General features: G+C 36.9%; 1 protein-coding gene across 1 annotated transcript in view; it reads left to right on the top strand.

Moving 5' to 3' along the window:
* Window positions 1-14,671, top strand: part of LOC126248287 (WASH complex subunit 4) — a 190,015-nt gene that overhangs the window by 164,344 nt on the left and 11,000 nt on the right. Inside the window, exon 18 of the mRNA XM_049949137.1 lies at window positions 3,920-4,113. Coding sequence (XP_049805094.1) covers window positions 3,920-4,113 — 194 coding nt within the window. The remainder of the gene's footprint in view (window positions 1-3,919; window positions 4,114-14,671) is intronic.

Here is a 14,671-nt window from a genome sequence, read left to right as displayed (position 1 = left end):
ATTATATTACAAAACCAATAGTCAATGGCCTCGCAGACTATGACATGCAGTTCCTTCTGTTAAATGTTAATACTGAACAGGATATAACATCTGTTAAATCTGAGCTCAAGAGGGTAATCAGTAAGCCAAAAATTGATTATTTTAGGACACTCCTCAGAGACATTCACTGGACTGATGTTTACAGTGCTCATGGCATAAATGAAAAATATAACATTTTTGCTAATAAAGTGCTTACCTTTTTCGAACACTGCTTTCCCCCAAAACTTACCAAGGTTAGAGCAAAGTCTACAAAGAAGCCATGGATTACTCGAGGAATAGGGGTATCTTGTAAAACAAAAAGAAAACTGTATCTGTCAATCCGAAACATTTCCAATGTTGATGCTATAGCACATTATAAGAAATACTGCAAAATATTAAAGACTGTAATACGGATGTCAAAGCAAATATATTACAAGGAAAAGATAGTCATATCAGATAACAAAATAAAGACAATATGGGATATAGTGAAGGAGGAGACCGGTAGAACCAGACATGAAGATGAACAAATAGCATTAAGAGTAAATGATACATTGGTGACAGATGTGTATAGTGTTGCAGAACTTTTTAACAAACATTTTATAACTGTTACTGAAAAGATGGGGTTGTCAGGTTCGGTAGATGCTGCTATGGATTACCTTAGACCAGACATTTCAAGTAACTTCCATAATATGAATTTGACCCTCACTACCCCAACAGAAATAATGTCCATCATAAAATCTTTCAAATCAAAAACATTTAGTGGGTATGATGAAATATCAACAAAGTTAATTAAAGAATGTGATTCTGAGCTAAGTAACATATTAAGCTATCTGTGTAACCAGTCGTTTATCAGTGGAATATTTCCTGAATGGCTGAAATATGCTGAAGTTAAGCCACTGTTTAAGAAGGGAGATAAAGAAATAGCATCAAATTTCCGTCCAATTTCACTGTTGCCAGCATTCTCAAAAATTTTCGAAAAAGTAATGTACAGTCGTCTTTATAACCATCTTATCTCAAATAACATACTGTCAAAGTCACAGTTTGGATTTCTAAAAGATTCTGATATTGAGAAGGCTATCTACACTTACAGTGAAAATGTGCTTAATTCATTAGACAAAAAATTGCAGGCAACTGGTATATTTTGTGATCTGTCAAAGGCATTTGACTGTGTAAATCACAATATCCTTTTAAGTAAACTAGAATACTATAGTGTAACAGGAAACGCTGAAAAATGGTTCAAATCTTATATCTCTGGCAGGAAACAAAGGGTGTTATTAGGAAAGAGACATGTATCAAGCTATCAGGCATCATCCAACTGGGAACTAATTACATGTGGGGTCCCACAAGGTTCCATTTTGGGGCCCTTAAGTTTTCTTGTGTATATCAATGACCTTTCATCAGTAACATTACCAGATGCCAAGTTTGTTTTGTTTGCCGATGATACAAACATTGCAATAAATAGCAAATCAAGTGTAGTCTTAGAAAGATCAGCCAATAAAATATTTGTGGACATTAATCACTGGTTCCTAGCCAATTCTTTGTCACTAAACTTTGAAAAAACACACTACATGCAGTTCAGAACTTGTAAGGGGTGTCCCAAGAGTATATGTCTAACATACAATGACAAGAAGATAGAAGAAGTGGACAGTGTTAAATTCTTGGGATTACAGCTTGATAACAAATTCAACTGGGAGGAGCACACCACAGAACTGCTGAAGCGTCTTAACAAATCTCTGTTTGCAATGCGAATTTTGTCAGACATAGGGGATATAAAAATGAAAAAGCTGGCATACTATGCTTACTTTCATTCCATAATGTCATATGGGATCATTTTTTGGGGTAATTCATCAAGCCAAGCTAAAATTTTCCGGGCACAAAAACGTGCAGTAAGAATTATATGTGGTGTGAACTCAAGAACATCCTGCAGAAGCCTGTTTAGGGAACTAGGGATACTAACTACTGCTTCCCAATATATTTATTCCTTAATGAAATTTGTCATTAAAAATATATCACTTTTTCAAACCAACAGCTCAATTCATGGAATCAATACTAGGAATAAGAATAATCTTCACAAGGATTTAAAGTCACTTAGTCTAGTACAAAACGGTGTGCATTATTCAGGAACACACATTTTCAATAACTTGCCAGCAGCCATAAAAAGCTTAACAACCAATGAAATTCAGTTTAAGAGAAGCCTAAAGGATTTATTGGTGACCAACTCCTTCTACTCCATTGATGAATTTCTTAGTAAAACCAACTGATTTGTATATAAGTACAACATAACTTCTGCACAATTTCAGTGCAGTAGTGTGTTCATTGTAAATAAGTATTACAGTAGTTGTATTACATGTTTATTACCTTATAAATAAATAAAAAACTTTTTTATTTTAAATTAAGTGCATTAGTATTTGTAAAATGACTCTTAGTGTTCATTAAAAAATGACGATCATTCCACTTGGGACCTGTGGAATGGTACATTAGCTTATTTGTTTTAGTTGTAAATATTTGTCATGTATTGTTGTTTTTCTGACATGTTCCACATCCTAGAGGACCTCCTCGCTACGGATCATTTGGAATGAAAGTAAATCTAATCTAATCTAATATAATTGAGAATTTACATTGCCATACCTTTTGGTGCAATTACTAAATGATAATAGTAGTAGTAGTAGTAGTAGTAGTAGTAGTAGTAGTAGTAGTTGATGATGATGATGATGATGATGATGATGATGATGATGATACTGCTACGGCTACTCCACTACTATAACTTCAATGAAATAGCAATTAAGATTCCATGTTTGAATGAAATTCTTTGACTACTTCACATAATTTTTTTTTTTTTTTTATGTAGTAACACAACACTTTTGATATCCTTATGATTATTCATTTTGTTGCTTCGATTGTCAGAAATATAAGCATAATATTTTCTCATCAAGATGATATGTTTGTGATATCATAAATATTGCAAATTCCACATGACACAGTTTCATGTATTGAAGTAAAGAACTTAAGACAGCCCAACCTAAGTACACCAGCCATTGCATACACTACTTTCAATAAGTGAAATTTACCCATAAAAGATATCATATTCCCTAGCATGAACAACAAAATGCTTGACCATGGATTATGTGATAGTAATCATACATGTGAGGCTATACTGTAATGTAATGAATCCATGGCAGTTTCTGCTGTCTTATACTACTCTGTTGACAAGATGGCTTCCTAAGACAGTTGTGTATGCAAGTCATTGTATAGTCAGTTTCATATCATGTCATTGTTGTATAAGGATCTGTGAGATTATTTGAGTCCATCTATGATTTTATATATATATATATATATATATATATATATATATATATATATATATATATATATATATATAATCTGTTTCACACTATATCACTGCTGCATGCAGTGTCCTGCGTTTGGAGATAGACTTCTGGTTGCTAAATGACACACTTCTGTGGAAGTTAACACCATTTTCCCTAGAGTGTTTTCATAAATGTTAATCATATGAGTTAATATAAAAATATAGTAATGGTGTTTACTGTGAAATATTGTTTGACTTTGTTGTGGCCTACATTTTATACTAGAACAGAAAGTTAAATACAGTATTGATATTATTAGCTGTTATCTGTAACAGTGTTCTAGCTAGTTTTGTGGAGAAAAAAAGTAAAGTTGAAGCTACAAATATTCAGATGTTATTTTTTTGTAAAATGTCTTGCTAACGTCAGGTTTGTTAATAGGACCAGTACATTAATTGATGGTACCAATAGTCTTTCATCTATTTGGCTATCTGCATAAATGTGGCCAGAAACCATAGTTTTGCTTTTCTTCTTATTGTTTTGCCTATTTGGAAATAATTTCTTCCTAAAATTGATATTGTTTTGTCTTTTTATTACAGGAATAGCATACATTTTAAAACTCCTGGATCAGCACGCGGAGTTTGATTCTTTACATTGGTTTCAGTCTGTAAGAGATAAATATAGTAAAGACAAAGCAGCACTTACAGGTGAAAATTCAGTGGTTTCCAAAGATGATGAAAAGTTGCAGCAGACTATGACATTGACAGCAAAACGACTTGATGCATACAAGCAGGTTAGTCTCATTTGTAATTCATCTTTTGGTTCTTGTATGCTGTACTAAAAATTTGGATTGTGCAGTTATGTCAAAATAGGTTGTATGCAGAATTCTTCAATTTCAGTGAACCATTCAAAATATGTGATACTACTCTTTCACTTTCCATACCTCAGTTCTTCCTCTGAATGTTCTCCCTTTCCCCTTCCATACACACATTTTGCATACTTTCGATCCCACTCCAGAACATTATCTGGCAAGTATCCAAATTATCTGATGTAGATTTTCTGTTTTCTGTAACTAGTTCTCTGCTATTTACAACTTAATATTGTCTACATTCCACAAGAAACAAACTATGTTACGTTAATCATAGATAGATAACAGGATATTTAGAATACAGATAAAGAACAACAAAATGTGAGTTGTATGTAAAACAGTAGAAAGGAAGCCTGCTCTTCATTGCATTAGTCAAGGCACTAAAAAGAGAGGGGGTACCAAAAGTTAGAGATTTTAGAGTGAAAATTTAAGTACTGAACTAAACTGCTTTGTAAAAGAATCCTTTTTTCCTTCTGGAAAACCCCTCCCCCACTTCAAGGGGAAAACTAATTGGAAATATTTTTGTTTCCTCAGACACTGGAGCAGCTTTCCTTTGCATAATGTGTTACACCTTCAACTGTATCTGATTAGTGCAGGTGTCTCTGATAGTGTATGTAAAGTGTAGTGGAATGCATTGTACTGCCACAGTTCTTAATACTGTAAGGTGTATCTAAAACACTACCTCAGCTGCTGTTAATAAATACTTTAATGTACACTATATCTGCATCTGCTTACATACTCCACATGCCATCATATGATGCTTGGTGGAGGAGTACTACTAGTTCTTCCCTTTTCTATTCCATGACTGTCTGTATGTCTCCGTACAAGCTGCGATTTCTCTATCATGTCTTCATGGTCCTTATGCAAAATGTTTGTTGGCAGCAGAAGAATCATTTCACAGTCAGCCAAAAATGCCAGTTCTCTAAATTTTCTCAATAGTGTTTTGTGAAAAAAATGTCCTCTTCCCTTCAGGGATTCCCATTTGAGTTCATGAAGCACCTCTGTAATATCCGTGTGTTGATCAGACGTACCGGCAACTAGCAACACGCCTGTGACTTGCTTCAATGTCTTCCTTTAATCCAAGTGGGTGTTCCCCAACACTTAAGCAGTATTCAAGAATGGTTCATATCTCCTGTGTAGAAGAGGTTCACTTTCCTAAATTCTCCCAAGAAACGGAAGTCTACCATTCAACTTCGTTACCATAAACTGTCTGCACTTGTTCCGTTTCATGTCACTTTACAATGTTATGCCTAGACACTTAATTGACATAACTGTAGGAAGCAGCACACTATGAGCACTTTATTTGAATATTACAGGATCCCCGCCCCCCCCCTTACTTGTCTGTGTTAACTTAAGTTTTTGTACATTTAGAGCAAGCTGTCATTCATCACACCAAATAGAAATCCCGCCAAAGTTATTCTGTATCACCCTGCAGCCACTCAGCAACAGCACTTTCCTGTACACTGCAGTGTCATGCCCACTGGGGGCCAAACCGCACAATAACCCTGGGTTCGGTGCGGTGAGTGGACTGCTGTAGCCTGTTGTGGAGTTGTGAATCACTGAGGGCTATGGCGGGGACAAAGTCTCTCCATCATTTCCAGGTCCCCAGTTCAATACAATACAATACAAATACATGGTAAAAAGTCAAATTCTTTGTATGGGATATCCCATAAAAAAGAAACTAAGCAATTCAATTGCGCATTGTTGGTATTATTCTTTGTATGTGGATGAAAGTACTGATCGAACAGATATTAGTAAGCTACTTATTTTTATTTGCATAATAATGGACGATGTTTCTGTACTTTAAGCGTTATTCATTTTAGTTCCATTGCTCAGAACAACTTGTTTCGAAATTTTAATTTAGGGTACAAGGGGACCCTCCATACTGTAAATCACGGATTTTGATGCGCTTCAAATATGTTGTAGAGGCACTTACCCTGAGTACCTGGCTATCCGGTTTTTTAGTGACGGGCCTTAGTTTTTGAACAAATCGATTTTGAAGTTCATTACACACTTTGTATACCCATAACATTACATATATTTGAAGTAAGCAAGCGTAGTGCAGCGGTAAAGGTTCAGGGCTACCGTGCTGGAGGTACCGTGTTCGAACCTGCTCATGTATATTTTAATCGACCGAATTTTTCAATTTTATTTCAAAGAATATCAACAAGCAGTGTAAGGTGTGCAAAATTATAAAGATATATTCAGTTATTAATTTTTTCAAATATTCATTCCGTTTGTGGTTCGCATCACATTCTCCCAATTCATCTTCTTCGTTGAAATCTGTCAGTTCATCAACAATAATGATTTGTCTTTTGACCAAGAGATCCTTTATTGTGATACATATCTCATCGCCAATTGCAATGGAATTGGCAGAGATTTTGCCTTTTGATTCTTCATTCAACACCTCTATTTGTGGATCTTCTTCTGGCTGCACTACTGCAGAAACACTTGGTTCTTCCATTTCACTGAATTTTTCTAACACACGGCACTAGAGACGCTTTGTGAGCAACTGACTCTGTAGTTAAATGCAAATGTAAAGGAATGAAACTCGCATCCTCATTGGCATAGGAGCTGGGTTTCCTGTTATGGCTCATGATATTCACGGGAGAGGGGATGGTAATGGGTGGAGATTGATTTCAGATAATACAAGAAGCGACCATTGTACGAACATTTGGAACTCGAACTGCGAACCACAAACAGGATGAATATTTGAAAAAGTTAATAACTGAATACATCTTTATAATTTTGCACACCTTGCACTGTTTGTTGATATTCTTTGAAATAAAATTGAAAAATTCAGTCGATTTTGGAAAAAAAAAGTGCACGAGCAGGATTCGAACATGGTACCGCCAGCATGATAGCCCTGAACCTTTACCACTGCGCTACGCTGACTTGCTCGAAATATATGTAATGTTATGGACATATAAAGTGTGCAATGAACTTCAAAATCGATTTTCTCAAAATCCAAGGCCAATCGCTAAAAAACCGGATAGCCAGGTACTCAGGGTAAGTGCCTCTACAACATATTCGAAGTGCATCAAAATCCATGATTTATGGTATGGAGGGCCCCTTGTTAGAAGCATGTTGACAAAATTGGTGCGTATAAAAAATATTGTGCAGTTTGTACAGATGCTGCACCAGGTACGATTGGTAGCAAAAATGACTTCATTGCTCAGTTAAGGAAAAATGGAATAAATTATTTAACTTTTCATCGCATTATTCATCAGGACGCACCATGTAGGAGCACTTTGTGGGTAAAATGTCATAATGCTGTCCATATCAAAATATGTAACGAAAATTATGAATATAATATGCAGAGGAAATCGATCACTTTCTCATAGAAAATCTAAATAATTATGTTTTATGGATGGTAATGGTTTTCAGTGTGTAAAGTATCCAGCCAACTGCTTGCATAAGTTTAATGTAAAACCTTCACCAGGTTTTGATACCTCTAAGGGTGACTTCGTCAGAAGGAAGCCACCTACATGTTTAAACATAGCATCTAAAATATTTAATACTTGACCATACTGAAAAGGAGAACATGGAATAAAATTGGTACTTACATATATTACATTATGTTAAAATAGTGTCACATGTGATGAGCTAAGGAGCTAAAGTCCAACAGTGGAAAATACAAAGTCCTCAGTGGAAACAGTAAAAATTGTTACAATAGGTAGAGCTCGTTAAAAGAACAGACATTAGACTGAACATTTGGCAACTAGTTACACTCCACTTACTGGGCGCTAGTAGCACGATAAATGCTCAACTGTTTGAAATATGTAACTGTTACAGTAATACATGAGTATGATACATTTTTAGATGCTTTAAAAAAAGTCATTGTGTGTGATATAAGAAACAGGATGTTTAAAAGATACACAAGGAGTAAAATAATTTTTATAAAAATGACTATGACAATACATAGCAAAAATGAGTAAAATGATTGATTACACATATGTGTTGAGAACATAGAATCCATTGTAGCAGGATTTTTTATCAAGATGTTACAACAAGGAAAAGGGAGGAAATATGCTTTACACGAACTATACAAAACAGGATGTCGTATGCAGTGCCTTCTGGTGTACACTCGGGAAGCAGGTACAGAGTCCATAAAGCATAGGGAGAAACAACGGTTCTGAACTGGAAGTGAGCGAAAAAACATGAACCAATGAATCATAAAGTTGCGAACAGTGGATTAAAGGTGTTAGCTTTTGTTTCGTAACTATAGTTTTTTTGTGTAAGATGAGGCCATTGTTACTGATCATATGTCTAAAGATCTCAAGTTCTTGTAAGACATAAAATTTCCACCCTTTCTTCTCTCTATTCTCTCTGGATTGTGTCTGAAGATTAATAAATTCTCTGTGAAAGTGGAATTCTCAACATTAGTACATTTATTACGTAGCAAGTGGGCTGCTACGGTCGCAGGTTCGAATCCTGCCTCGGGCATGGGTGTGTGTGATGTCCTTAGGTTAGTTAGGTTTAAGTAGTTCTAAGTTCTAGGGGACTTATGACCTAAGATGTTGAGTCCCATGGTGCTCAGAGCCATTTGAACCTAGCAAGTGTTCCTTATATCTTATGTTAAAAGCCATACTGGTTTGTCCGATAGAAAACACTGGACAACTATCACAAGTGATTTTGTCAACTCCTGAGATACGTAAAGGGTCATTTGTTGTTTTTAAATTATGGATAAAATTTTTTTGTTAACTATTATTCCTGTTGAAAACAATCTTGCAGCCATATTTTTTACCTAACAGATGCTAAATCGTATACAATGCATTACCTAAATAAGGTATTGAAATACCTAGTTAATTCATGGTACCCCTTGCTGGGTTTCTTCATGGAAAGATTAAAAAATCATACAGCTTCCAAAATAAGTATTCAGTAGCAGATAGTCAGATCTTGGGGCAAGAATAATTTTATTAGGTACTGCATTTGACAGATAACTTTGCGTTTCCATCTACATATTTGACACTCCAAACCAGTCCTATTTGCAGATGATACCAGTGTATTGATTGAAGGTGGAAATAGAAAGGCTCTTAGGCTGTATGCTGAAGTCACAAATGAAAAGATTTCAGAGTGGCATAAATGAAGGAATGTGAGAATAAATTGGAAATACAAATTATTCATAAAATCAAGGGTCTTATTGAAAATTATTTATGGTACAGAAACAGTGTGTTCCGATTTACGAAAGAAATGTTTCCTCCAACAAAAATGGCTTAAAATGTATTGCACTGTAAACGTATCACTGACTGCTGCTTTGATCTTAAAGACATATTCACAACAAAGAGACGAATGAGTGTGATATGTGAAAATAAGGTGTCATGTGTGAAATATATTGTGGGAAAATTTGACTATGTCGAAAAAGGGGGGAGGGCGCTTGACATGTTCACAAGGGGCGGCAAAATCCCTGGAGCCGGTACTGATTTGTGTGGTGTTGTATCTAGTGATTTTCAATAGAATTTACAAAAATGAATGAAGAGTCTTTAATGTTACCTAGTCCTTCTAGCGATCGCCATCAAATTCGGTGTCACTATTGCTCATTAGTATCTTTTACAAGCTGCCAGCAGGTTGCTGTGGGAGGAAGTGGAGCTCGTCCTAGCAGCCAAAGCGCTGCGAGCTCATGGTGAGCTTTCCTGCATACCTCCGTACAGTAAAAGTGTGCAAATAGTACAGATGCAGGGGACAAACTCTGTCATGACAGTTCGTCATATGCAGAGGTTGGAGGAGTAGCAGAAAGGAATACGCAATAGCTCATAAAATCAGTATTTTCTTCCTGCATAATCATTACATACTTTTATGCAAAAATGTATGTGAAAGTTTTAACAAATTTCCCAGTAAAGGATGAGGAAGGGGGGGAGAGCGGTGAGAAATGCATGTTTGAATATTGGGGAGGGAGGGGGGGGGGTGAGAGGTGTGGCCTCTACTTTTAACTATTGGGGGGGGGGGGCACAAAGTACCTTGCCCCCCCAAGTCGGTGCCACTGCTTATGATTTACAATATATGTTTAAATGCTTACCGCAGCATTGCAGTACTGTCTCAGGTATCCCAAAACATCATTTTCATCCTCGCTGTCTGATAAAGATGAATCCGAATCGTGAAGATTAATTATGATAGGCTCCATCACCTAATCTTGTAGATTTTCTTTTTAAAATCTTCTTCCTGGACTGTTACCGAATGTCTATCCACAGTGTGCCCATGCAGATATGCTTACGTTGTTCACTGCTTCATGTGTTAGTCTTTCCATGTCAGAAATTCGGAAGGTGCTGTTTCTTTCTGAGATATGGGCTTTAACTTGCACACATACCAGCTCAATACGATTGTAGTGGCAGTGGTATGGTGGTAACCTGATTACTCGGTGACCATGCTGTCTTGCCAGTTCATCTATCTCGTAAGTGCGGTATTTAGGCTTGTATGTATTTACTAGCATGAGTAACTCGGCCCTGATCTGTGATGCTGTGTGAGGAATTCCATTAGACGACAACCATGAAATAATTTCATCTTTCCTGGTATTTGAAGTAGGAGCCTACTGCCATGTACGGAAGTAGCTATTAAACAAACCACCGCTTGAAGACAGCATATGTCATTTCAGACTTATAGTCATCTGATTTCTTCATCTTCAATGCTTCAATTATTAATTTACTCTCTGGTATGAAGCTTGTTTCTGCAGAAACAGCACAATAAGGCATCTCCATTTTCCCACAGGAACCTTCAGGCCACCAACATCTTCACTTGTCTTCCAACACAGTGGTCTTAAATGGTTCTGGTGAACGTATGTTTCATCGAGATAATAAATAAGTGGTTTTTCGGCTTGTTTTATCTCTTGCATTTCTCTCAAGAACACAGTTCTTGCTGCTACAATGTCACTTCTCTCTAAGAGCAATTTTCTTCCATCATTGCTCTTTCTGTATTTAAATCCCATCTCCCTTAATATTCTGAGCATGGTAGATTTGCTGCCATTGAAACTTTCGGCTTCTTTCATGTAGGAACATAATTTATCTGCCGTAGGATATTCACCTTTGCTATACATGTCGAATATTTTGTTGCTATACATGTCGAATATTTTGCGCCGTAACATATTCTTGCTGAAATCATAAGAGTTCACTTACAAATTTCTTTCGATTTCGGCTCTTACCAGGCGACTTAAAAATTGGTGATTGGTTCTCTTCAGTAGATGCTTTGGCTTCACTGGCGATCCGTCGTACAGTTCTCAAACCGACACCACACACCTCAGCTGTTCATTCTTGGCACTTGGCAACACTGAGCGATGCTTTTTTGTCAGCTGTGACTGCCGCTTCCAGCTCCCATCTAAAGAACTGATACATGCGAAATATTACTTCTCTCACCTGTCTGTGTAATACTGGGTGAGATTTGCTGTTTCCACTGATATTACCACAATGCCTTGCAATAAGTTCCGAAAAAGCACCACACACAATGCTAAAACCAGTCATAAACTTGCTCCGCACAGAACCACATTAAATCGGGCGCTCGCTATGGCTGACTGACTCTATTGGTCAGCAGGTCACGTGATGCCCATGCTACTGCGCATCCAGTCCTCACCCACCAAGTTACATGACGCCCGCTCTAACACCTTTAACCCACTGCACGCAACTTGGATACGTTGGTTCATGTTTCAGTTCACTTCCATTTCAGAACCATTGTTCCTCCCTATCCTTTGTGGACTCTGTACTCGCTTCCAGATTGTACAGCAGATGGTGCTATGTACCACATTCTGTTTTGTATAGTTTGTGTAAAAATTTCCTCCTCCTTTTTGCTTGTTGTAAAATCTTGATAAAAAATATCCTGCTACAGTTCATTCTTTGTTCTCGGCATGTGTTTGTAATTAATCACTTTACTCATTTTCGTTTCTTATTGTCATAGTCATTTTTATAAAAAATATTTTATTTCTTGTGTATCTTTTATACAACCTGTTTTTATATCATGTACGAATACATCTAAATATGTGTCATACTGATGTATTACTGTAACAGTTACATATTTCATACAGTTAAGCATATCATGCTACTAGTGCCTAGAAAGTGGAGCACATTACACCATGTTTACCTGGCATTGTAACTAGTTGCCAAATGTTCAATCTAATGTTTGTTCTGTTAAATATTTTTTTTTTTTTTTCTTTCTTTCTTTCATGAAGGACTTAATATTTTCTGCTGTTGGACTTGAGCCCCTTAGCGCATCATATATGTTTACAATTTTAACGCCATGTAATTTATGTAAGTACCAGTTTTGTTCCATGTTCTCCTTGTCATTGTGGTCAAGTATTAAGTATTTTAGAAATTTATTTTGTAATATGTTTAAACATGTAGGGGATTCCCACCTGAAAAAGATACCATCAGTGGTATCAAAACCTGGTTAAGGGTATTTTCTCAAACTTATGCAACTGGTTGGCTGTATACTTTATATATTGAAAACTTATTTACGGTTGCTGATGTCAGCCATGTTTAAAATTGTGGGTATTAATGAACTCGTATTGTTTAAATTTCAACTAAACAAGAAAAAGTTGTTGTTTCCTGAGAGTTGCTGTGAATGAAATAAGAATACATAGTTTTAGGGATTTACTTCTGTTATTGATGAAGTCTTTCATGAGTTTGAGAGTTTTTTAAAGATTTTTAATGTCTAGTGTTGGAGAGAATTTTCACTAATAATTCAATGAAAGTTAGTTTTCGTATTCATAGAAGTTATCATCAGTAGGAAGTGTGCAATTCACAGAAGATCCATTCATGGTATCCATAACAAAAAGAAATGGTGCAATTTTTGAAGTTATTCAGGTACCCATAACTTGTAAACTTCACTCTTAAAATGAAATCTTTTTTTTGGGTCAACATGTAATTTGGCAGTAGATTTTCTTCTACACAGTTAATTAAATGTGCTCAGCATAAGAGACAGACAACGGGATGAAAATCAAAGTTTTAGTAGTTTATGTCACATAATGTTCACGCTTAGTGTTAGAGAGTACGTAGGGTTCACTAGTCGCTATCACCACTGACTGCCAGTCATCCCTGCAATTGGTTGAGTGTCTGTGGCATGGCTGTAACATCACTGGGACATTAGAGTTGGAACAGGAAGCACTCATTGGACGGGACTGCATTACCAAGCCTGCTATATTTCCATCTTATTTTAACTAAATAACGTCCACTCATTGTCTTAACAGGATGCTTATAACAGCTTGTCTGTTATTTCCAGCGTAAATAGTCTCCTAGCCTTCTTGGCAGATTGTTAACTTTGTCACTGTATCTTGATCACTAATCCCTGTGTCTCTACTGGCACTGTCAGTAATGTCTGACCTGTTCCTAGCTGCAAGGTCTAATGCATTTTCATTTCATATGAGCTGCTGAACTAGCTGCTAAAGATAGTTTTTGGAAAACATGTTTCGAACTACTTCAAAAGTCTGTCCGTTCTTACCACCTGCTATGAATCCACAGATGTCCTAGTTTTTGCTTGGTAGGTTAAAGTAAACTCCAACTACTGAGCATAAACTTTCTTCGAATGATTCTACAACTGCTACAGTAGAATTTGGTGGCCAGTAAAAATATTCAGTGATAAACTTGAGTTCACCTAGGCTACTTACTCGCTGTCAGGCTCAATTTTGACCTCAGTAGACACAATACTTTAGTCTATTGCAGTAACACCCCCTTCCTGTGTTGTCCAATCAGGCTTTTCAATATACATTCCATGCCTCATTAAATATTTTGGAGCTTCCTACTTTGAGGTTCATCCAGCTCTTGGTTCTGAGTATAATTTGAGAGTGACAGCTTTCCTGGAGGGTGCTGAATTCAGGAAATTCGTTACAAATGTGTTGGCAATGTACTGTTAAAAATTCAACATTCAAAGAGTCTGTATGTGATCTGATTTTGCTCTCTGTTTATTGACTGGTGAATGTTCATCTCAGGATTTCAAACTATTGTGTACTCTGTAAGTCCTCTGCTACCCAAGTAGCTGCTGGCTCTGTATGTTGCACACCTGATCTATTGAGAGATGTCCTACGATTCTCGACACCGTAACACAGGTTCAGAAATTTGCAGCCAAGACCATCACAGAATTGACAGTCTGTGGTTGAGACCCTCCACTTGGATCCAAATCATAGGACCCTGATCAGTTTCTGGGTACGAAACTACAAATTCTGAGCTATGCTAGCACCCCATGAGTGAGGCCACTAGTCTTCACCACTTCAGCCAGTAGACCATATGAATTGAGGGTGGTCTCAGGACCCAAGCAACAGGCACCATTGGTGTCGCCGGCCGCGGTGGTCTCGCGGTTCTAGGCGCGCAGTCCGGAACCGTGCGACTGCTACGGTCGCAGGTTCGAATCCTGCCTCGGGCATGGATGTTTGTGATGTCCTTAGGTTAGTTAGGTTTAAGTAGTTCTAAGTTCTAGGGGACTAATGACCACAGCAGTTGAGTCCCATAGTGCTCAGAGCCATTTGAACCAACCATTGGTGTCAACATGAGCCACAAATTAAAGATGACTG

Source organism: Schistocerca nitens, chromosome 3 (genome assembly GCF_023898315.1).
Source record: "Schistocerca nitens isolate TAMUIC-IGC-003100 chromosome 3, iqSchNite1.1, whole genome shotgun sequence".
Taxonomy (NCBI): Eukaryota; Metazoa; Arthropoda; class Insecta; order Orthoptera; family Acrididae; genus Schistocerca; species Schistocerca nitens.
Note: the sequence above shows the minus strand (reverse complement) of the source record. Positions and strands in the feature narration are given on the sequence as shown.